The 26155-nt window shown below is 40.5% G+C and overlaps 1 protein-coding gene across 1 annotated transcript in view; it reads right to left on the bottom strand.

Annotated features, from left to right (window-relative positions):
* CHN1 (chimerin 1) overlaps positions 1 to 26155 on the bottom strand; it is a 297373-nt gene that overhangs the window by 50267 nt on the left and 220951 nt on the right. The window contains exon 7 of the mRNA XM_043994209.1: positions 8698 to 8775. Within this exon, the coding sequence (XP_043850144.1) occupies positions 8698 to 8775 (78 nt within the window). The remainder of the gene's footprint in view (positions 1 to 8697; positions 8776 to 26155) is intronic.

The raw sequence follows: 26155 nt of genomic DNA, 5'->3' as shown, positions 1-26155 counted from the left end.
GTCGGATTTTGTTCCTTATTTTTTGTTTTTCTTGATGGTTCTTAAGCTAATAAACTAAAAAGAAAACCTGAGAATGGTTCACATCACAAAAGGAAGGTCCTAGGAATGAGACACAGGCACACAGGATAAACCCTTGCAGCCCTCTAAGGCATTTCTAGGGAAGCTGGTAGAGCAGTAGATAGAGAGCTGGGCCTGGAGTCAGGAAGACCTGAGTTTAAATTTGGCCTCAGACACTTACTAGCTGTGTGACCCTGAGCAATAGATTTAACCTTGTTTGCATCAGTTTCTTCATATGTAAAATGAGGGCACCCACCTCCCAGGATTATTATGAGGATCAAATAAGATAATAATTTCAAAGCATTTAGCACAGTGACTGGCACATAGTAGGCATTTTATAAATGTTAGCTATTATTGTTGCTACTGGCTGTTTTTTTTTGTGGGGCAATGAGGGTTAAGTGACTTGCCCACGGTCACACAGCTAGTAAGTGCCAAGTGTCTGAGGTCACATTTGAACTCAGGTCCTCCTGAATCCAGGGCCCATGCTTTATCCACTGCACCAACTAGCTGCCCCCTGTTACTATTATTCTTAACAGGGGTGGAAGTCAAGAGTAGGTTTGTGTACTTTAAAAGTTGCCATTTCTGGCTTCCACAACATCTGGTGAGTGCTTCTGTCAAATGTCCATTGAAGTTCAAAGGAACCTCAGTCCAACATTCTTCTGTCAGATTTCTCTGGTGCTTGGGTCTGACACAGCCCCAGGCTCAGAGAGTTCAGAGTTTATTATGCTCCAATCTCTTTTTACTTTCATTTGCAACGGACTCACATTAATACATGGGAATGATTTAAATGTTTCCTTATATTTATACAATCAAATTTCATTCAATCTCATTTTTGGATAAACACTTGCTATTTGTCCCTTTAAACCTGATGTAGAAAAATATTTACATGTCAGTGCCTGCAGGAGAGACACTAGAGAAAGGTACAATAACTGAAAATTAGGAAGATACTGTTGTTTCCAAATTGTCATATTGCATTTGTCTGCTTTTAAATTAGAGCGAGAATTTAGAACAGAATTCAGTCACTGGGCATTTGTTATTATAATCAGAGGTGACCCGTGACCTGATTCCCTCGACAAGCATCCAAATCTACATGGAGGCCTAGAGTATTATATAAAGAACGATGATATTAGAGCAGGTCTGATTTTATTTTTACGGCTCATAGGAATCTGATGAGAGGAAGCCTGACCTGGTAGAGAGTTCGGATGGCCTTGGGAGGCAGGAAGATCTGGGTTCAGGCTTTGCAGTATCTGATACATACTACCTGTGTGACCACAGGAAAGTCACAATTACTCAGTGCTCTGGGGAAAGTCTGTAAGGCTACAAACTGCAGAGGAGTTGATTTTATCTACAGGGGTGGGAGAAGTTTCCTACATTGATAAAATCATAGTTCTGGGCATCACCTGCCCTCAAAAAATGAATCTGGTATAAATTCATTGTAAGAGTATAGGTGGGAACAGGTAGATGGCACAGTGGATAAAGTACCAGCTCAGGATTCAGGAGGATCTGAGTTCAAATCCAGTCTCAGACACTTGATTCTTACTAGCTGTGTGACCTTGGGCAAGTCACTTAACCCTCATTGCCCCATCAAAAAAAAAAAGAGTATAGGTGGGCCCTAATGACCAATGAGGCAGTAGGTGGCTCAGTGGATAGAGAGCTGGCCTGAAGTCAGGAAGACCTGAGTTCAAATCCAGCCTCAAATACTCACTCACTGTGAGACCCTGGCCAAGTCACTCAGCCTCTGTTTGCCTTAATCCATTGGAGAAGGAAATGACAAGCTACTCCAGTCTCCTTGTCAAGAAAACTCTATGGATAGTATTGTCCATGGGGTCACAATGAGTAGGACACAACTAAACAATAACAATGACCTAGTGCTCCAAAGCCGTGGTTGCTAACCTGCACCCTGTAGACCCTTTACAGGGAATAGAGGGAAGGAGCTGACATTATTACAAGGGGCCTCAAAAATCTGTATTTGAATAAATAAAATATTATGTATCTTTTAAAATGATGCTTTTGTAACTAATAGTGATAATAATAGCATTTTTAACACTAAAGCTTGCAAGTATTTTACAAATATTGCATTTGATCTTCATAACAACCTTGGGAAGTAGATAATATCATTATTATTATTATTATTATTATTCCCGTTTTACAGTTGAAGAAATTGAGGCAGACAGCTGTGCAGTGACTTTCCCAGAGTCATATAACTAGTAAGAGACTGAGGTCAGATCTGGTTTTTTTGGTTTTGTTTTGTTTGTTTTTTGCAGGGCAATGAGGGTTAAGTGACTTGCCCAGGGTCACACAGCTAGTAAGTATTAAGTGTCTGAGGCCGGATTTGAACTCAGGTACTCCTGAATCCAGGGCCGGTGCTTTACCACTGCACCATCTAGCTGCCCCCCTGAGGTCAGATCTGAAGCATGGGCCTCTTGACTACAGGTCTAGAATTCAATTTATGGTGCCACCTTTGCTTTGTTTCAAATTGTTTTTAGTTATGTCTTCTTCTTCTTCTTCTTCTTCTTCTTCTTCTTCTTCTTCTTCTTCTCCTCCTCCTCCTCCTCCTCCTCCTCCTCCTCCTCCTCCTCCTCCTCCTCCTCCTCCTCCTCCTCCTCCTCCTCCTCCTTCTCCTTCTTCTTCTTCTTCTTCTTCCTCCGGGGCAATGAGGGTTAAGTGACTTGCCCAGGACTACACAGCTAGTAAGTGTCAGGTGCCTGAGGTCAGATTTAAACTCAGGTCCTCTTGAATCCAGGGCTGGTGCTTTATGCACTGTGCCACCTAGCTGCCCCCTGCAAACTTGTTTTATAAAATATTTTTATAACTATATTCCAATATAATTGGTTTCCTTTGTAATTCTATGTGTTTTCTTTGATGCAAAAACATTATTCTGAGAAGTGGTCCATTGGCTTTGCCAGATGGCTTGAGAGGTCCATGATATAAAAAAGGTTAAGAATTCATGATCTAGGGGGCAGCTAGGTGGTACAGTGGATAAAGCACCATACCTGGATTCAGAAGGACCTGAGTTCAAATCTGACCTCAGACACTTGACACTTACTAGCTGTGTGACCCTGGGCAAGTCACTTAACGCTCACTGCCCCACAAAAAAAAGCCCTGTCAAGGTGGCAGATAAGGAAATGGATTACTTTTATCTAATAGCAGAGTCTTTTCTTGGTCTGGATTTATCGATCGGTTTTTATGGCTCTAGGCCAGTATATTCTATTGTATTTTATTTTCAACAATAAACTTTTATTTAAATGCCAGCTCTGTTCAAAGCATAAGGCTAGGTGTTAGAGAAAGAGATTTAAAACAAAAGAGAACCTGCCTTCAAGGACCTCACGTTCTACCATCCAGTCCATTATATAGCAGGTATTTTCTAAAATATTCTCAGTTTCATACTTGCCATACTGTTATCTTCACTGTAACAATTCATATTAAAGATCAGATATGGAGTTGCTTAGGATCATTATGTCTATTGGTATAATACCTAATAGCTTTGAATTTTAAGTTGAATGAATATTCAAGAGGATTCATCCTTCAATCGTGTTGTCAATTGCTTTACTCATCTGCACTTATCGCCAAGCAGCCGGATGCTTCAAGGATTATTTAGAAGTTGTAATAATTAAAGTACACAAAGTGAGGCCTAAACTTGTTTTTATTAGAAACTCGAGTAGTTTCCTTGCTTGTTATAATTATAATTATATTATGAACATTCAGGAGCTAAAGCAAAAATCAAATAAATTGGAATAAAGAAATGGTGTCAGGGGGCAGCTAGGTGGTGCAGTGGATAGAGCACTGGCCCTGGATTCAGGAGGACCTGTGTTCAAATCCGACCTCAGACACTTGACACTTACTAGCTGTGTGACTGTGGGCAAGTCACTTAACCCTCATTGCCCTGGGGCGGGAAGAACTGGTGTCTGGGAAAAGACATTCTCAGCTAAACTATCCATGCAAGTGATGGGAGATGAGTCTTCCTGACTCCAGGCCCCCTGTGCCACTTAGCTGCTGCCCATACCAATAAGTATGGACATACAAAACAAATGTCCATATTAGCCATGTTCCAAGAAAAAAAAGCAATAAAAAGGAAGATTAAAAAATATGCCTCAATCTGTATTCTGAGTTATCAATTCCCTACCTGGGGGTGGATAGCAAGCTTCATGGTGAGTTCTTTGGAACTGTGGTAGGTCATTGTATTGATTAGAGTTACTAAGTCTTTCAGATTTGATTATAAAATTACTATTACTGTATAAATTGTTCTCCTGGTTCTGCTTACTTCACTCTGTATGAGTTTATACATGTGTTCCCAGGTTTCTCTGAAATCATCCCCTTCATCATTCCTTATAACATAAGAGTATTCCATCACATTCATATGTCACCATTTGTTCAGTCATTTACCAAGATGGGAATCTCCTCAGTTTCCAATTTTTTTTTTTTTTGCAGGGCAGTGAAGGTTAAGTGACTTGCCCAGGGTCACACAGCTAAAAAGAGTCAAGTGTCCGAATCTGGATTTGAACTCAGGTCCTCCTGAATCCAGAGCCAGTGCCTTATCCACTGTGCCACCTAGCTGCCCCCTACCAACTTTTTACCACCACAAAAAGTCATGCCAGGGTTCTCAAGTAGTTTATGAACATCTCTAATTCAGTATCCAGTCTTTCGGACAGTATCTGGCACATAGTAGGCACTTAATAAACTCTTCTTTACTTAATTGACATCTTGATATTTCTCCTTCCACTTTCCTTTCCAAAATAAATCAGTGCCAACAATTTCATCCCGAAATGGAGACATGCAGATATAGTTTTACAACTAAACTAATTGAAGGTTCAATTTGGCTCCTCTTCCTTCTTATAAAAAGACTTTTCCAAGCCTCTCTCAAGGACTTAGGATCATAAATCTTGCAATGGCAAGACCTTAGAAAGCATCTGGTTTGACCTCCTCATTTTATAGATGAAGGAACAGGTCCAGAGAGGTTCAGTGATTTGTTGAAGGTCACACAGAAAATAAGGGGCAGACAGGAATTTGAAATCAGCTTCCTCCAACTCTAAATTGAGCATTCTGTCTACTACATCATGCCAACTTGGCCCTGATTAAAGGATTTTTGGTAATTCATGATAAGGAATAATAAATTTAAGGTAATAATTTGTTGTTGTTGTTGTTTTTTTTTAAAGTGAGGCAATTGGGGTTAAGTGACTTGCCCAGGGTCACACAGCTAGTAAGTGTTAAGTGTCTGAGGCCGGATTTGAACCCAGGTACTCCTGACTCCAGGGCCGGTGCTCTATCCACTGTGCCACCTAGCTGCCCCAAAGGTAATAATTTAAAAAGAAACTTAACTGAGTCCAAAAGGATTAAATAGACCTTTTGAATATTATATTTTTATGATAACTATTAAAAAAGCAAATACTCAGACACATCTAAGAACATGGATACTCCCTCCAACAATCACCAGGCTGATAAACAATAATGGCTTACGTTTATATAGTGTTTTACAATTTGCAAAGTTTCTTTGTAACCACACTTTCAGGTAAAGGATGCTCATACTGTCATACTCATTTTATGGATGAAGAGACTGATCCTCAGAAGAACAATGACTTACCCAAGGTGACATAACTGCTAAGTAGCAGAGCCCAGACTGGAATGCAAGTCTCTTGGCTTCACCTTCAGTGCTATTTCTATCTTTTTAACAAATATTTATATTGCCTAGATTTCAATCAATCTATCAACATTTATTGAGTGCCTATTATGTTCAAGGCACTGTGCTATCTTGGCCTGCCTCTTTATCTCTGTTTACACATGAAATGAAATGTAAAACTTTCCCTCCCATCCAAACAGAATTTGGGGAGCTAAGCACAGCTGATTTTTAAATAATTAGCATGTTGGTTTTCACCTGAGTGAGTGATTGCACCAAGGATGTAAGCTCTCCTTGGCTTCTGCCCCTGAAAAGAAGCTTGGCAGCTGTTCAACACCACACAGCAATATTACATAAGAGGGAAGTACAGGAAGCTAAGAAAAATACCACATTGAAATGAAGCTGCAAGGGCCTTTGGGTAGGCAGGACACATTCCTAAAGGGAAAAGAGTCAATGGCCAGACCACTGGGGTGAATACCCACAAGAAATTGGTCAGGGTTTTTTTTTTGGTGGTGGTGGTGTGTGTGTGTGTGGGGGGGGGGGGGTTTTTTTTTTTTTTTTTTTTTACAACAATCCATCCATATGTGAAACAGGGCCTTTGGCAGTGAGCATGCATGTGGGAGAGTTTTGCTGCTGCTTTTAGAGCCTGAATTTGATCATGGGATCTTTGGAGAGCTTTAGTATAGATTTTTTTCCCCTTAAAATTTTGTTTTAAAGCTAGTTAAGGAATATGTTTTAAATGCCAAAATACAAATTTAATGGAAGGGAATAAAAGTCCAACACTGTCAACCTTGTTAGTGGCTCTCAAAAATTCATTCTCTGACATAGCTTTTTTCCCCCTGAATATAAATATCTTTTAAAAAAACCCAGAATCACAGGATTATAGAATTTAGAATTGGAAGGGTCCACAGAGATTAAATCTGTCCAAGCTGTTTTTAATTTATCAACTTCAGGGGAGGAAGAAACCTTATCCCCTTTATAGTTTTGTTTCTTTAAAGGAAAAAAAAAACTATCTCCAAGACAAGTCTTAGTTTCAGGATAGGAGGCCCAGCTCCCTCCAGAGTCAGCACTTTCTGGCTTTACAGCATTTGCCCATTAGTGTCAGGTTTTAAGTTAAAATTTAGGAATACCTGGAAGAGCCAACCAAAATACCTAGAGGATATGCTATTTCAGATGATGGCAAAATAAAAGCCAGCAAATTCCCAACCAGACATACTCTGGAGTATTTAATCAAAACCAATAGAAAGTATATAATAAATAAGCTTCAATACCAAAATGGCATCCTTGATAGGCCATTCTTTTACTGCATAGCAGATTAGTGTGTGTACCTTTGAGAACATGCTTCAAAAGCTTAACCATTTCACTGCAGTGAAGGAATAACTAACTTAGCCCTTGTAAATCAGATGACAATTTTTGGGTGAAGTGTTTGCACAACTTCCTATCTATAGCAGATTTTATAGTCGGGTTGGAGGGTTACTTTGCTAATAAAGGGCTTATAGAATCAGCTTGTTCCGTTAACCCTATTTCTTGCACAAGGAAACTGAGGCAGAGCAAGCAGGCTCGAGATGATTAGATTTATGTGAAAAGATTGTACCTTGGATGCAAAAGCATCCTTCCTGCATTTTTGAATCAGGTATCAAGTTCACTGACCTCCTCCTGCTTCTTTTCAAGCAAGAGGTTTATACTCTGCCAACTCAGAGGGACGTGTGTATTAACTGAGACTGAGCTGTGAATGAATGGTAGCTTTCAAATATTAAGAGTGCTGCCACCTTCCATATACTTGTCTTTACCTATTAGGAATGAACTCAAGTATATCTTGCATATCATATCTTTATCAGATATTTGATGTGAATGCAATTCATTCCATACATTTGGAAAGCCTACTTAATGATCACATCCTTTATCAGAAAATAATCCTGATTCCATGCAAAGCAATCTTTGACCATGACTACAGCACACTGCTTTGGAATTTTTATCTGACATCACAATAAAAGAAATCTAAGTTTTAAGATATCTGTTGGAAAGTAAGTTTGGAAGATGAAAATACCACCTTCCATCTTACACTTCTGTGATCTGGTTTCTCCCTCTTTCCATATTAAAAGGCTAAAAGATGTCTTGTTTGAGCTAAAAGGATGAGTGCTGCAAGCACTTGGAGCAAAGTTGCGTGACTTCTGGGATGTCACTCTTGAAAAAGCCAGTGCACATCACTAGGAAATGGCCCTGGGTCTGTGTGCCATGCACAGATCAGCTGCTACACATTAGCTGAATGTTTTTGAAAGAGGCTCCCAAGACTTTACAGGGCAGGCATCATGTTATCAATACATGCTGCATTGACATACAATTTGCATCAACCCACCCACACATCATCTTGATGGAAAAATAATGCCTGAAGTACAGTTGATAAAACACATTAAACAATAATTAAAAGCTACATAAAAGTGTAAGAGAATTATGCAAAAAATGAAGAGTAGCTGTTAGTGTCAGAGTTTCAATAGTCCCAGGGTAAGCCCTACTCCTTTCATCATGGTCAATTCATTAACACAGGAGAAAAGCCAGAAAGGAAGGGAAATGCGGACCATCTGCTCAATCCAGATGCAAGAGCACATGCTTCTCACATCCAAGGCTATTTAGCAGAACTGAACTGAGCTAAGATCTAATCCTCTAATCAAGGATCAACAAAGGTCTTCTGCCATATTTGCATCACAAATAAAAATTAATCTGGCATCATAATGAAGTGTCAGTTTTCTTTATTTCAGTGGGGACACTTAGTAAATATGCATTGATTAGATGAAATTCCCAAAGAGGTATTACAGAAAATGGGCTTAGATTTCTCTTAAACAACTTTTTATCCCTTTCAGGCATCAAATAAGTCTAAAAGCATCTTATTCTCATAAACAGCAAAAATATTTTCATGATTAACCTTGTTTTTAAGTGACAGAAGCAGCTATCCCTTTGACACTTGAATCTCTATGCCAATAACACACTTTTTCTTTTTTAAGAAGGGGTTAAAAAAATGAAGACGTTCTTACCTTGAAATTATGAACCTTTTCATATTTCGGAATCTGCTCATTTTCTTTCAGAGTTGCTCTTCTAACGAGGGATGTCAACTGCGAATAAGCAAAGAGTTTAAGAGGTTGCCAAATTGTCACAGATGACTTTTGAGAGCCCAGTTTCATTCCCAGGGCTGCTATCAACACATCTTGCTGGCGGTTCTCTCGTTTTGATTTGTGAACTGCAGGTCTATTCGTTTTCCTCCCTGACCAAGATTCTTTGGATGGCATTTTGGAATGCACAGGAAAGAAAGACCTATATTGATCTATGTCTGTCGATGAACTGTACTCAGCTCATAAAAATGAGCATTCTGCTAGCAACCCAGACCCCTAACCTACAGAGAGCTGCAGAGAAACATCACGAAGAGGTGGAGAAGGATGATGAAGCACTTCTTAAAAAGAGGTCGACTTTAACTAGACAAATTCTTCTGGCTTCTGCTGTGTTTTTTTTTAAAGGGCTCTCTATTTAAGCTCTGGGAAACTTAAGGATCTGAACTGAGAAAGAGTCGATGCTAACATACAAAAATCCAAACATCTCTCGCCGAACCTCTTTTAGAAACCATGGGATTCAGACAAATTATGCACTTCTAAAAGCTTTCCTGCCTATTCAACTATAGTGATGTCCATTTTGAATGAAAGATGCCCACATACTGAATGTAATCAGTTTCTAGCAACAGACACCCTGCTAACCTCACTCTAGCAAAGGGAGGCTGGGGGAGGGGAGGGCTTTAACAGGCAAGGCTGGATTAGACTGGTCACATTAAGAAAGTAGATAACCAATGAAAGCCCTGCATAGTAGTTAAGGACGGTATTCCTCAATTCTCTCTCTCTCTCTCTCTCTCTCTCTCTCTCTCCCCCCCCCCCTCTCCCTCCCTCCCTCCCTCTCCTCTCTCTCCCTCCTCCCCTTTCTTCCCTTCTCTACTTTTCCCTTCTCTTTCCCTCTCCTCTCTCCTTCTCTCTCTCCTCCCTTTCTCCCCTTCTTCTGTCCTCCTCTCTCTCCCTCTCCTCTCCCCTTCTTTCTCCTCCCCCTCCTTTCTCTTTTTCCCTCTCTTCTCTTTCTCCTCCCCTTTTCCCTCTTCTCTCCCCCCTTTCCTCTCTCCTCCCTTTCTCCTCTCCTCTCTCCTCCTTATTCTCCCCCTCTTCTCTCTCCTCCCCTTTCTCCCCTTCTCCCCTCTTCTCTCTCTCCCTCTCCTCTCTCCTTCTTTCTCCTCCCCTCCTCCCTCCTCCTCCTATCTTTTCTCCCTCCCTCTCTTCTCTCTCTCTTCCTCTGTCTCCCCCTCCCCCTTCCCCTCTCTCTCCCCTGTTTCTCCCCTTCTCTCCCCCCTCCCCCTCCCTCTCCCTCCTCCCAGATTTTCTTGCTGGCTCAAGGGGAAAAAATACCAGTAGGAAGATAATGAGCAATGAGTGAGTCATGCATCATTACAAAATGGCATCTCTTACCATTTAAAAGCAAGGTGAGATTGAAACATATAGTTGGCATTTTAAAAGAATGAACTATTCAGGAAAGAGGCTAATCTCCCTCTCTCTCTTTGTTCAGTAATTCATATATAATGTATGTATGTGTATACTGCAACACAACTCTATTAAAGAGACAAGTTTATGAAGCAATTAGGTGAAGAACAGAGAAGTTTTTGACTATCAGATAGATCTAAGTACATTTAGGAACATGTCTGTTATGCAATTAAGGAAACTGGATGGAAACATCATTTCTTTCCTTCAGAACTCACCAAAGTAGTTTTGCCCTGGGTCTAAATCTAAACCTTTCAGTACCCACCCCCCCATAAATTGTAGGATGCTTGATGATCTGTTTTGGGAGTAGGAGTTTCCTCGCAAGTAAGTTACTGATACCAGTGAAATTGGAGGTTTGTACATCCCCCAACCCCAACTAAAAAAAAAATTAAAATAGAGTCAAACATTTTTTATCTCTCAATTATCAAACTTTTTAGCCCAACTAGACAATAAGGGGAATCTTTTAGGATAATCTTTGTGAAGTCTGTGGACTTGTGCTTTATATCTGTAGGATGTTAGGTTGCTCCTTATTGAGAGAGTGAAACATTGGGTCTAGGAATTAAATCCAGCTCAATTACATGTAGTGACACTGAACACATGTATTAAGGTGCTATGACTTTCAATTCCACTGAAGCCCCCTCTTCAAATTATTTCCTATCTGACTACTTAAAAAAATTCTCCTATATGGTTTTTTGTTTTGTTTTGTTTTGTGGGGCAATGAGGGTTAAGTGACTTGCCCAGGGTCACATGGCTAGTAAGTGTCAAGTGTCTGAGGTCACATTTGGACTCAGGTCCTCCTGAATCCAGAGTCCATGCTTTATCCACTGCACCACCTAGCTACCCGTCCCCCATATGTTTTTTTTTGTTTGTTTGTTTTGGGTTTTTTGTGAGACAATTGGGGTTAAGTGACTTGCCCAGGGTCACACAGCTAGTTTTTTAAGTGTCTGAGGTTAGATTTGAACTCAGGTTCTCCTGAATCCAGGGCTGGTGCTCTATCCACTGTACCACCTCGCTGCCCCCCCCCCATATGTTTGTAACAGTACTAATGAATTGGAAAACAACTTGATTTTTTTTTTAATTTTTTAGTGAGGCAATTGGGGTTAAGTGACTTGCCCAAGGTCACACAGCTAGTAAGTGTTAAGTGTCTGAGGCCGGATTTGAACTCAGGTACTCCTGATTCCAGGGCCGGTGCTCTATCCACTGCGCCACCTAGCTGCCCCAACAACTTGATTTTTAATCCTGTTATGAGTAAAACTGAATCAGTACAATTTAACGGTACATGTATGTACATGATACTTGAAATGATTCAGAATAACAATATTTGTTCTTTGTACAACTATTAATTTTCAAATAATGGGGTAAAAGAAGTCATTTGAATATACTTTTGTAATAATATGCTTAAATTTAGATACCCTTATTCCTCAGATCATTTTTTGTTTGTTTTTGCCTTTTGAAACAACGGGTATGTTTCTAATCACCCAGCACAGTGACAAGGAAAATAATTCCTTGTTTGGGGGAAATTAAATTTAGGGAATGAGAAAGGAAAAGATCCTACCCTAGCACAACGCCACAAGACAGGAAAAGGTCAACGTCATACAGCAATAATGTTGAAAAAGCCTATAATTTGGAAACAAGTTTATGACGATAATGAATTTTGATTCTAATCTATATGGTACTTGAAGAATATAAAAATCTTTCTGCTTGAATGAATCAAGTCCAGTTTTCATAGCACAAATAATACAGTTCAGAGTTTGTGTTCTATAGGTGGTCTAAGCCAATTCAATTCAATTCAATTCAGTTCAATTCAGTTCAATTCAATAAACATTTTTTAATGTCTAGTATGTGTCAGGCACTGTGCTTAGGACTGGGAATACAAATAAGAAAGAGAAAGACAGTCCCTGCCCTCAAGTAGCTTAGAATCTCATGGGGGAAGACAACATACAGAAGGAAGCTGAAAAAATGGGGGCTGGGGAAGAGAAACCAAAGGGCATCTTGTTCCATGGAGTTTAAACCAAGAAGAGCTGCAGGAGCAAAGTAGAGTGAGCTGGAAATACAATTTCTGCCCTCTATAAAGAAAGGCTTTGGGGGGTGGGGTGGAGTTTGGTATTCCACCCTGCAGCTCTCCAGTTATACATTTTAGTCTAATCAAGGCATGAAGGAATTCTTAATCCATTCCAGGTGATCAAACTGTTTTATGTTTGGTTTTTCAGATTTTCATTCTTATTTAATTATTTATTTTAATTATTTGATCTGCTTCCAACCTGTCATGACTATTTTAAGTAAATAAAAGACATAAATGGACAATTTACATTTAGGTATATCACAATTTCATATCTCTATACCCCTTGGGTTATTTGTGTGACACAAAAAGGCTTCCATTCCAATGGAAAATGCAATTCGAATGTTTTGTTTTGTTTTTTTACTCAGACTATGTTACCAAGAATCTGTAGTGACACTGAGTGATTAAAAATACATATTTGCTTTTTAAACATCAGCAACAGGTAAGGGTAGGCCTTCTACATGGCTTAATTTCTTTTAAACTATAGACTACTCTATAATCATCACCATTATAAAAAAAAATAAAACATTAAATACCCCCCAAATAATCTCCTTATATTGCACCTCGTGACTCCTGATAAGCATCTCCAAGTCATTGCTCCTCATTTAGCTGACAGTCTTCTTTTTGTTTTTTTTTTTGTTGTTGTTATTGTTGTTGTTGTTTTTAGTGAGGCAATTGGGGTTAAGTGACTTGCCCAGGGTCACATAGCTAGTAAGTGTTAAGTGTCTGAGGCTGGATTTGAACTCAGGTACTCCTGACTCCAGGGCCGGTGCTTTATCCACTGCGCCACCTAGCCGCCCCAGCTGACAATCTTCTAACCAGCAATCTTGGTCTATTTGCCAGGCTGCCTCTGTATCATGGGACAGAGATCCCAACACTGTACTACACGGGGTGGTTGGGAGCTCTGTGGGGTGAGTGAGTCCTTAGGAAGCTAAAAGACCAATGACTTTCTAGTGGCAATGTTTCTAGTAGTTCTGTTGTGATCAAGGCATCCCAGAGATGATGATGGTATCAATATAGCACTATGGGGCATCTTGGTGGTGCAATGGATAGAGTCACTGGGCTTGTAATCAGAGACTCATCTTCTGATGGTCAGACACTTACCAGCTGTGTGTCCCTGGGCATGTCACTTAACCCTGTTTGCCTCAGTTTTCTCATCTGTAAAATGAACTGGAGAAGGAAATGGAAAACCACTCCAATATCTTGGTCAAGAAAATCCCCAATGGGGTCACATAGAGTCAGATATGACTGAAATGACTCCTTCTCCTCCTCCTCAACAACAACAACAGCAGCAAAATGAGTTGGAGAAAGATACTACAGTATCTTTGTCAAGAAAATCTCAAATGAGGTCACAAAGAGTTGGACATGACTGAAAAATGACCAAACAACAACTATAAGGTTTGTAAAGGACTTCATACATGTTATCTTATTTGGTCATTTAAATAATAGGTAGTTGCTTTTATTATTTCTATTTTACAAATAAGGAAACTGAGGCTAAAAATAAGTGACTTGCCCAGGGTCACACGGCTAGGGAGTATCTAAAGCAGGATTTGCTTTTGTTCTTGATTACCATTCCAGTGTACTATCTCACTGAAATTGGACCATATGGCAATGTCACCAAGACCATCTAACTCTAGATTTTGCATGGGACAGACTCCATAATCCCACTGTCGGAACACCTGAGTCCAACCCCACAGTTTCTAGCAATGTCTTACTCTCACAGTAAAGAAAAACAAAGAGCAGGCATGAATAAAATGCATTCAATAATATTTTTGTTTGTCTCACAAATTTTTCAATCAATCAATTGATTGATCATAAGTTTTCCATTAAATCTGGATGAAGATGATAGGAAATCTTGAGGGGTCACCTCATTCATACTTCAACAAAGAGTAAAATTTATCCCACACAAAGTAATGAGAAACCAAAAGGCCACTTCAGGATAATTTTAGTCATCTGTACCACTGTTTCAGTCTGGTGTGGTAAAATATGAAAGTTTTTAACAGTCGGTTAGGATAACTGAAAGACGCCAGTTTTTCAAGGACCACCCTTTTGGGGAGGAGATGAACAGTCCGCCTGCTGCGCATGTCAGACTGCCTGCCGGGTACAGTCCGCCTGCTGCGCATGTCAGACTGCCTGCCGGGTTTTTTGACTTCCGGGGTGGAGAGAACGAGAGTAGCCTTTTTTGCGGGCTTGGCGGGACTCCTGGCGGCGCGGCACAGACGGTCTCCTGCACTCCAAAGGTGGCTTTTTTCAGTTTGGTGAGTTTTTATAAGGAATATAGACTAAGCCTAGATTTAAGACGATTTGTACTGTATTTCTATTTTCCTATCCTTCTAATCAACAACACCTTATATACAATAAAGGCTCTATCTAGAAAACCAGAAGCTTCTTCCATTTACTAGTCTGGGAGATAAATTAAGGGAAGGGTTAAGTAGGGGAGATTTATGATCTAATATCCAATTTTAAATCTCACACTGGTTATTTGCTTGAAGGAAGAGACAGTACAATGGCAACAGCTTAGATAAGGTTCTTGTCCTATTCCTTACATGAAAATAAGCCGAGGTCAATAACAATACTAGCTAGTATTATATAATGTTTTATGATTTGGAAAAAGCTTTTGATATGTTATATCATGGGAACCTCATGACATTTCTGTGAGCTGGGTGCTATTATTATCTTCATTTTACAAATGAAGAAACAGAAAAAAATTCAAACTGCATTTTCCACTGGAATGGAAGCATTTTTTTATATCACACAAATAACCCAAATGGTATAGAGACTTGGCCAGGGTAATATGACTAGTCAATGTCTAAGGCAGGATTTGAACTCAGCTCTTTTTTACTCACTCCATATACTGCTCCACCTAGTAAAAACGTATGCATCAGCAGAAACAATAATGTTTGGCAAACTGTGTTGTAAATGGATGCTGCAGAACCATAATCGTGGCAACCGAGGTTTAGAGTGGTACTAATTTGGAGTCATTTTGAGGAAACCACCTCAATCAAAAAGTTCTTTTACTAAAAAGGTCCCACAAAACTGGCATGGGTTCTTGACCCCACCTTCTCAGTTACTTCCCATGGAAAAATAGTTGCCTTTGGTAGAATGCAGCATCTGGCCTAGCGAGGACCATTCTCCTTTATAGTTTGTACAATATTAGACTCCATTCCAGGCCAACAGCCATTGAATGCAGCCAACACTCTCATGCCTACAGTTCCCAGATACCCTTGCACACTGAGTGGCCAAGATAACACAACAAGAATCCTCTTGGACAATGTAATTTCTCCACATGAAGCATCTTGTATGGGCAGATAAACTCATGTTTATGGCTTGCAAATGGCTTTAATTCCTTTGGAAAACTCACTGTTGGCCTCCCGTCTCAATAGAGAAGCAAGTTAAATGGCACAGTTTCTATACAGTTGATCTCAGTAAGCTTTCTAAAAGGGTAGATTAGGGAGGGCCTTTGAACATCAGAACTTCCAACCTACGAATCTGCAGGGGCAGAAGGCTCCACGGGCTGGCATTTGAGAATGACCTCGCAGGATCATAAATAAGCACCAAGCTGCAGTTTCCAGTGCTACGGATGTGGTGACCTAATGATGCCTGCAGACACTTCCCCAGAAAAGGGTCCTTCAAGAGGCATTGGAAAGGTCCATCCACGGAAATAGCTATGGAATTTACTGAGGCCATGATAATAGAAGGGCTTCTTTGTCATTTTGTTCTGTGGTCAACAGGGTACTTGTATGACAAATATTTGATGCCTTAGTGCCATGAACTTCCTGTGACTTCACATGACTCTGACAGAGTATGGTGAAGCATCAGGGGTGAGAAGTAGTGGTTTATGATTATTATGTCTTAAAGATATGGATTTAGAAAACATTGTAGAAAACATTGCAGGAGACCTGGAAGGGGATCCTACAGCATAGTTAGTCCAACCCCCCTCAGAATATGAGAAATGAAGGCCAAGAGAATTGGAATGACTTGCCCAAGGTGCATGGGATAGAAATACAGAGCAAGAATTTGAACCCAGGTTCTCTCTCTTGCTTTTGTGGTTCTGCAAGGCCACCCTGAATGCCTAGAATGCTCTTCCTCCTTACTTCTCCTGCTCCCTTGAAGGCTCATCTGAAGTCCTTTCTTGTGTATGAGGCTCTTCATGATACTCCCAGGTTTTTTGTGCTCCCCTCACCCACTCCACCAAAATTACTTTGTATTTAGGATGAAAAGATGATAGATTTTGATCTGGAAGAGGCCTTAGAGGCCAACGAGTCCAATCCCCATTTTTATAAGATCTTTTTTTACTCCAAATCCAAATCCTTGACCATTATGCATATTACTTTGATTTGACTAATCTGCTAGATGCATATTATTTTCCCCTAGGAGAATATAAACCCCTTGAGAGCAGGGGTTGTTTCATTTTTGCCTCTCACTTTCTAAAAGCTACTCCATGGTAGCTCTTCAATCAACGCTTGCTGAATGGAACTGAACTAATCCTCAAAGACTCTCTGCAAGAATTAACTGATTGGAGGTGCAGCTAGGTGGTGCAGTGGATAAAGTACTGGCCCTGGATTCAGGAAGAACTGAGTTCAAATCTGGTCTCAGACACTTGACACTTACTAGCTGTGTGACCGTGAGCAAGTCACTTAACCCTCATTGCCCTGCAAAAAAAAAAAAAAAAAAGAATGAACTGATTGAGTATCTGTAGTAACGTAAATGATGATGGGCTATTGGTAATGTTTGTTAAGGCTAAGGTTTGCAAAGACAATTCCCCTGCAAGGACAGGGAGGATTAGAACAGCCTCTAGATTTGGGGACTGCTTCCCTGTCTTTTCACTGGCGTCCTTGTATTTCCACAAAGTATCAACACAGTTTGTGAAGCCCATGGAATAAATGGAACTAGCTCAAAGCTGTCTTGTTTAATTAGTGCTCAGTCTTTGTTATTGGTTCTCCTTTGAGCAAAAGGAACATTTCCAGCACTCAAGCAAATTGGTGAAATGTCTAGATCCTGACAAACGACCCAGCTCTTCACCTAAACTTTCAGAGAACATCTGATGACCTCTGTTGTTGCTGTTCAGTCATTTCACTGGGGATTTTCTTGGCAAAGACACTGGAGTGGTTTGTCAATTCCTTCTCCAGCTCATTTTACAGATGAGGAATTGAGGCAAACAGGGTGAAGTGACTTGTGCAGGGTCATACAGCTAGTGTTTAAGGCTGGATTTGAACTCAAAGAGGAGTCTTCCTTACTTCAGGTCTGGCACTCTAACCACTGCACCACCTAGCTGGCCCAAAGGGACCTCTAGCCTTTTCTATCTTGAGCCTACCCTGAATCATTAGGGCTTATTATTATTATTATTATGGCTTTTCCCTTTGTCCTACCTCTTTTGTTGTATTTCATTTATATTGCATTTAATTTAGTTTTTATTGTATTTATTATCATACTTTAATTCTATGTTAATATATTTTCATTTGAATATTATATATTCAATCATTATTTATTTTAATACCTCCCCAATTTTAATATAGACTCTGTGAGGACATGAGCTGTCTTGATTTTCCTGACCATACCCCCAGCACTTAGCACAATGCTTAACAAGCGCTTTTTTCTTTCATCCTTTCATTCATTCATTCAACATTCTATGAATTTCTTATACTTGAACGATTATTGGTGCTGAAGATGCAGATACCTCGTAGTATAAGCCAGTTCCTTTCTTAGAGATTATTGCTCTACTCCCAACAATAATGAGCAGGTGCTTTGAATTTACTACAGAAACAAAGTTGCTAGGGTTATTAATTTGTAGACCCTTATAATCTATAGGATGCATAGGAGCTCTTGTAACGCTGGTGACAGATTTCACAGGAAAGTCCCATGGAAGATATTGTCGTCAATTACCGATACATTCCCAGCCATTTATGAGGAAGGCTACATTTCCTCCAGGATTCATCCGGAGGCATCTTGCCATTGATCTCTCAAACATGATTCAGCCCCAGGCCATTTATGTCACTCAAATATTCAAGATTGCCTAATGCTAGGCCATGTGAATAGTTATGACAGTCCCTGGGCTCCATTCGCATGGATTGGGGATGGTCTCTTCTCTTAAGTATTCATTGAGCACAGGTACTCAGCATCTTTTCACCTGACTGCTGAGAGTCAATGTCACCGGTCAAGCTTGACTCAGAGTTATCTTGTTTAAACTGATTGGCAGATACCTGGGAGTACCTATTCCCTATATTGTGATGATCCTGTTGTCAAGATTTCTTTATTTAATAATAATGATAATGATAATAATGATGATGATAATGATAGGAGGAGGGGGTGGAATTAGCTTTTACTACGTGCTGGGTACTGTGCTAAGCAAATACCCCATTTGACTCTCCTCTCTGGGAGGTAGGTGCTATCGCTATCCCCATTTCACATATGAGGAAACTTAGGCAAACAGAGGTTAAGACAGTCAATTAAGAAACATTTATTAAACACCTACTATATGCCAGGCACTAAGATAAGTGCTAGGGATACAAAGGAAGGCAAAAGACAGTCCCTACCCTAAAGAAGCTCACTGTCTATTAGGGAAACAAAACATAAAAAGAAGTAGAAAAGGGAGAAGAATGTGAGAGGTGGGGGCATGATGAAGTCCTGCAGCTGGATTGGAAATGATGGAGAGTCCTCCCTACGCCCTTTCCCTGAATGATGGATCTGGGAGGAGTTCTGCTATGTCCACCCTCTCTTTTCTCCAATCAGAGAGAAGGAGGGGCTTTTGGGGGAGGGACTACTAAGAAGGTAAGGGTTTCAGAGCTGGTGTCTTCTTGCAGGAAGATGAATTTCTGGAGATAATGCTGAAGTCCAGGTGGGAAAAGCAGTGACTTGCCCAGGGTCACACAGCTAGTGTCAAGTGTCTGAGGCCAGATTGGAACGCAGGTCCTCCTGAATCCAGGGCTGGTGCTTTATCCAGTGTGCCACCTAGCTGTTCCCACTGCAGATAGTATTGATGTTGGAAGCCGCTCCATTAATTTTATGGCCTGCAGAGATAGAATCGCACTGTCTTGAGCAACTGTAGATTTATTTCAACTGAGAGGCACACTATTGAGAAGTCTTGAAGGCTGTATGTTACTGAATATACAGATTAATGCTGTAATACACTTAAATATTTCCATACCAAAGGGATCTGTGATCCCATTGATTCAGGAGTTCCTTCCAAAGATGCTGATGACATGCCATCCATTCTTGCTCATCTTGTGTAACTTTCACCTGTGTCTTCCCAAACGTTCAGCACAGAGGGTTTCTTTACCTAGTGAGCTAGAGGCTTTCTGTGCTTTATCTGTCTCTCCCCTGTGAGGGCACCAGAGGGGTACCCTGGCCATCGAAGAAATCCCCAAAGTTTGAGAGTCGAGACAGAATTACAGCTCAATAATATAAGCAGCAATTATCTTGCTGATTCCAAATATGAAATTTACGTCTCTGTATTTAGACTGACAGTTTGGGGCAGAGAAAGAAAAAAATGCGAGGTCTTATTTCACCACAACCTTAAGTTCCTCTAATGTCTTAATCATTGGTGAAGCAGGAGTAGGGGAGGATCTTATTTTGGCATGTGTCCATGTCCCGCAGACAGTAGGAGCACCACAGGGATTGGTTCTAGGTCCCTGACCTTGTTTAAAGATAGAAGCAAACCTGTCTGCCCATGAATCCCAGTGAGCTGGCCAACTGACATCAAATATCCCCCCCCCCCCTCGAAGCAGTCATTCCAACCCCAGAGCAGCCCATATTTCAGTCCAGAGATTATCTTCAGTCACTCACCAATTAAGCTAGAAAATAAAATTTCATTGTCTAGGGTTGTCCATTTTTTACAGGATCCCATTCTTTTCTACAGGATGCATGCTCATTCATTCTAGCCGTTGGCAACAGGAGAGGGGCAAGTGGCCCTTCACTTTTCCCTTTTTATTTATTTTTATTTTTGTGTGTGGGGGCAATGAGGGTTAAGTGACCTGCCCAGGGTTACACAGCTAGTAAGTGTCAAGTGTCTGAGGCCAGATTTGAAGCAGGCTCCTGAATCCAGGGCCTGTGCTTTATCCACTGTGCCACCTAGCTGCCCCCTTTCCCTTTTTATTAATGCTGAAAATTAATGTGGCATCATAGCCTATCAACCAACATTTATGAATTACCTACTATATGCTAGTTATTTATGAGGTGCCTACTATGTGCTAGGTTTAAAGGATACCATCTCTCCTCATAAAGAACCTGCCTAATAGGAAAGACCATGAGGATATATATAAGTATACACAGAAGGACTGCATATACTTATGTTGTTGTTTAGTCATTTCAACTCTTCATGGCCCCCTTTGGGGTTTTCATGGCAAAGATATTGGAGTGGTTTGTCATCTTTTCTAGCTCGTTTTACAGATGAGGACACTGAAACAAACAGTTAAGTGACTTTCCCAGGATCACACAGCTAGTAAGTGTCTGAGGCTGGATTTGAATTCAGGTCTCCCTGACTCGAAGCCCAGTGCTCTATTCACTGTGCCACCCAGCTGCCCTTACTGTCCTAGGTGATAGAGATACAAAGAAAAAAAATGAATAGTCCATTCCCCTCAAGGAGCTGACATGGAGGAGACAAAAAAGATGTATTTAATTATGTACAGAATAAATAAAGGTGCCTCAAAAATTTTAGTTTGATTTTAAGCTTTATAAACTGTAACGATTGGAATGACGCCACCTGCTGGAGACTTACTGTAGAAGAGTTCCACCCATGAAGTGAAGGTCTTTGAGGGCAAGACCAGGAGTCTTTTCTTTGGCATCAGGAAGTGACGTTGGGTAGTGGGAGGAAGAAGGAAGAGACTAGCGCTCTGTCTCTCTGGCTTTCCTTTGGACTCTGGTGGAGAGCGGAGCTAGAAATGTGCTCTCCCTTTAATAGATAGGAATCTAGGCCTTTCTCTCTTTACCAAATTCTTATTCTCCTTACTTAATAAACGCTTAAAAGTCTAACTCTTGCTAAAGCTTATAATTTATTGGCGACCACTCATTGAATATTTTAGACAGACTAGCTAGAATTTTAGCCCTTAACAAAACTTAAAGCTGAGCTAAGACTTTGCAGTGCCTGTATAAAGAAAATAAATAAGAAACACATAATGGTGCAGTGTCTAGAGCTGTAGGCTTGGAATCTAGAAAATTTGAGTTCAAACCCCATACCAGATACCTGTTAGCTGAGTGGTACTGGGCAAGGTATTTGTAATCTCTGAGCCTCAGTTTACTCGTCTATAAAATAAAAAAGTTGTACTTGATCTATAAGGTCCCTTTCTGGGCAGCTGGGTGGCACAGTGGATAGAATGCTGGGCCTGGAGTCAGGAAGCCTCATCTTCCTGAGTTCAAATCAGCCCAAAGACATTAGCTATGTGACCCTGGGCAAGTCACTTAACCCTGTTTGCTTCAGTTTCCTCATCTGTAAAATGAGCTGGATAAAGAAATGGCAAACCATTCCAGTATCTTTGCCAAGAAAACCCCAAATGGGGTCACAAAGAGTCAGAAATGACTGAAAATGACTGAACAACAACAAATAACAAAAGTCTCTTTCAACTCCAAATCAGTAATCCTATGAAATACAAATAAATAGAAAATTGTCCAGTAGAAATTCAGAAGGAATTCCATCACTCTATTACCCAGCACCACTGAGCCCAGCAACATATATGTATTTCCCTTCCCCCCAATAACCTTTCAGGTCAGTATTCTGGTTTGAAACAAAGTTTATTTAAACTCTTACCAGATAACAGGAAGGATTCAATCTACCACTAGGGTAGATAAATGGAGCAGGAGGAAGGAAAGAATTCAAAGGAACTCTCATCTTGAACTTCCTGGCCCAGTGATATGAAATTGATTCATGAGTAGGAAAATGACTTAACATTCTGACTACTCTTTTTTTTTTTTTTTTTGCGGGGCAATGGGGGTTAAGTGACTTGCCCAGGGTCACACAGCTAGTAAGTGTCTGAGGCCAGATTTGAACTCAGGTACTCCTGAATCCAGGGCCGGTGCTTTATCCACTGTGCCACCTAGCCACCCCCCTGACTACTCTTAACATTGCTTTACAGACTTAAATTGAATTGCCGCAACAAAAGAACATGCACATCACTTTGGTATTAATGGTTTTCTTTCCTTTTTGATGATTTGCTCCATTCATTGATTGATTCATTTGTTCAATAAGCATTTACTGAGTGCCTAAAATGTACCTGGCACTGTGCTTAACCAACAAATGAATCCCCAGAACAGTCTTGTGACTGGCCCATCTGTAGTTTTTAACCTGGGAAAATGGAGATACAACAAATTTTCCTATGGTAGCACAGTCAATAAATAGGAAGCTGGTTTCAAAGCTAAGAAGACCTGGGTTCCAGTCCTTTCTCTAATCCATACTGGCCCTTATCTGTTTAGTGCTATACAAACTTTGTAAAGAATTTAAGTGCAGAGAAATGTGATGACCTGCATTCATAGAAGGAATTTCCTTGCCCAGGAATTTGCCCAAAACAATAAAATCTCTGAGCCAGTTTTTATCCCTAGTCTATCCTGGATTATATTTATACCAGTGATTAGTGGCACGGTGACATGAATGTGAGAGTCAGACTCAAATCCAGGGTCTAATTTATTTAGCTGAGTAAGATTACCCTACCAATTTGACTTTTTAATTTCCATTAATATATCTCTTGCTTTCATATCACCTACTTTTTGAAATGTACACCTTCACCTCCCCAGAGACCTGTCCCTTGTAATGAGGAAAAAGGAAAGGGTACACTGGCCATGAATGGAAATACAATGGGAGAAGCTGGGAACATAAGATGGTGGGACTAAGGAGTGAAATGAAGTATGGCTACAGTCTTTTTGAAATATTGGGGCAGGAATTATATCTCATGCTACTCTGGTTTATCTCTTATATGCATTTATTATATTCTAATTTGTACTATGTTATTTGTTTCTGCATCTTGCCTTCTTTACTGGACTGTAAGCCCTCTGTGGGTGTGAACTGTGTTGTTTTTTATCTTGTTGTACTTATGACAGAATCATAAATATAGTTGGTGCTTAAAAATGTTTGCTGAATTGATTAAATTAAATTAAAATTTGATTTATTGAATAAGAAACCCCAATTATTCAGCTTGGGCAGTCAGCTAGGGCTCTTGGGTGATCTTAAAATTAAGGTAATAGAAGGTAAGAGTTGGTAGCTGGGTGGCACAGTGAATAGAGCAGCAGGCCTGCAGTCAGAAAGTGTCTGAGGCCAGATCTGAACTCAGGAACTGAATGATGCTAGCTGTGTGACCCTGGGTAAGTCACTTAACCCTGTTTGCCTTAGTTTCCTCATCTGCAAAGTGATCTGGAGAAGGAAATGGCAAAAAACACTCCAAAAATCTTTGCTAAGAAAACCCCAAATGGGCTCATGAAGAGTTGCATACAACTGAAAAATGACTGAACAACAACAAAAATGTAAGAACGAGACAATGCTAGGAAGACCTGGGTTCAAATTCAACCTCTGATGCTTACTGCCTATATAACCCTCAGACAAGTTACTTAATCCCTCCATGCCTCAGTTTCCTCAACCACAAAATAAGGGGTTTGGGGTAGATAGCTTCTGCAGTCTCTTCTAACTCTAGACTTATAATCCTAAATCATCTGTAGTCAGATATGATCCCCTGGCTCAAGTCTGCCCTCTGGGCTTTGTTCTAGGCTTCTGGCATGTCCCAAGCAAGACGGTTATATTTCTGGTTTAGTTCTAATACAGAGTTTTGGCTCCCAAACTCAGGATAAACATCAATAGCAGCCTCGGTTCCCCATCCTGCCAACTTCAGTGAAAAAAGAGCAACCTACAAGTGCCCAAGGACAGTGTTTTTCCTTTCCCTGTTTTCCCTTCAAGGCTCTTGCTCTGAGTTGACACTACCTTTCCCCCTTCCATTGCATTTGTTGAAAGAACAACACGGTAGGAAAACATGGCTAAAACCTTCCAAATATACTCAGAAAGACCTGAGTTCAAATCTAGCCTCAGATATTGCCTGAGTGACCCATAGCAAGTCACTTGACTTCCTTTGCCAAAGTCTCTCCATCTGTAAATGAGCTGGAGAAGGAAATGGCAAACCACTTCAGGATTTCTGCCAAGAAAATCTCAAATGGGGTCACAAAGAGTCGGACACAGCTGAACTACAATAACAACCACCTCCATGAAGCCTGCCCTGATCCTTCCTTCTCAAAGTGATGCTTGAAGCTCTGAACAATTATTCATTCTCCTTATATCATTTATTTGTTGTTTTTTTGTTTTTGTTTTTTAGTGAGGCAATTGGAGTTAAGTGACTTGCCTAGGGTCACACAGCTAGTAAGTGTGTGTTAAGTGTCTGAGGCCGGATTTGAACTCAGGTAATCCTGACTCCAGGGCCGGTGCTCTATCCACTCCTTATAGCATTTATGATCTTCCTAATTAATATTGATATGTGATGCTTTAATGTTTGCAAAGTCTCATTGCATAGGTCAGTTCACTTAACACCTTCTTAATGCCTGGTATTGTTGGATTAAAAAGTACTGGAGTATGGAGTCAGGAGGTCTGGCTTCTGTTTTTGACCAGCTAGGTGGCCATGAATATGTTGTTTAATCTCTTTGGGCCCCTTATTCTTTCCTGTAAAATGAAGCCAATGATACTAGCACTATCAGCTCTCCTGGGTTGTTGTGCCACTAACTACTTGTATGACCTTGGGTAAGGAAGTCACTTAAGGCTCCCGGCCTCAGTTTCCTCATGTGTAAAGGGAAGATGCCAGACAATGATCTCTAAGCTTCCTTCTAGCTCTAAAACCTGTGATATATGATGTTCAAAATGGCATACACATGTAATAATAATAATTATTATTACTATCATTTTTTCTTTCTGAAGCTACAGGATTGCAAAGTATTTTGAGGTCAAAGACTGTGTCTTTTTTTGTTTGTTTGTTTGTTGTTTTTTTTAAGTGAGGCAATTGGGGTTAAGTGACTTGCCCAGGGTCATACAGCTAGTAAGTGTTAAGTGTCTGAGGCTGGATTTGAACTCAGGTACTCCTGAATCCAGGGCCGGTGCTCTATCCACTGCGACACCTAGCTGCCCCTAAAGACTGTGTCTTAATCAAGATCTTGCTTCCGCATGATGCCCTGATGTTGTAGGTGCTCGAAAAATACATGTCAAATGAATAAAATCTTACAGAAGTAGGTCTCAAATGGCCCAAGGCGGTCAATGTTATGCTAAACTGCAGGCCAAGTTGCTAGAGGGGCACAATCTACAGAACTGTAACCTTCCAAAGAAGCAAGAAAGAGGTTATTTGAGAATAGCTGCAAGGGGCAGCTCTTCTGGCTGTCTGTTAGTAGGGAGATCTCAATGTGACCCACAGAGGGCAGAGAAGCAGCTTGTTCTCTTCACTGGCCTGGGAATTTAGAGATCTTGGAATAACTATGAATAGTTACAAAGGCTTATGGGCAGTGGAATTTTTGAGAATTCATTGGGGAAGAACCCAGCCTCATCATCTCCCAGAATCAGAATAAGGTCTATTATGCAATCATGCTCACAGGAACTCACAGGAAATTTATTTTCCTCCCCACCTCCAGCCACCACCGCCCTCCCCCTTTTAACTTTGGAAGCTTTAGAAAAATTAAAATAAAACAAAATACCAATTTTGAATGCAAGTTTGCTCACTGGAAATTTTAGGTGGTCTTAATGATAACCCTCTGCTTCAAAAATAGTTGAGGAGCAAGTGTTAGGTGGTGCAGTGGATAGAGCGCTGGTCCTGAAGTCAGGAAGACTCGTCTTCATGAGTTCAAATCTGGCTTCAGACACTTCCTAGGTGTGTGACTCTGGGAAAGTCACTTGACCCTGTTTGCCCTGATTTCCTCTTCTATAAAATG

The sequence above is a fragment of the Dromiciops gliroides genome, chromosome 3, assembly GCF_019393635.1.
Source record: "Dromiciops gliroides isolate mDroGli1 chromosome 3, mDroGli1.pri, whole genome shotgun sequence".
NCBI classification, from domain to species: domain Eukaryota; kingdom Metazoa; phylum Chordata; class Mammalia; order Microbiotheria; family Microbiotheriidae; genus Dromiciops; species Dromiciops gliroides.
Note: the sequence above shows the minus strand (reverse complement) of the source record. Positions and strands in the feature narration are given on the sequence as shown.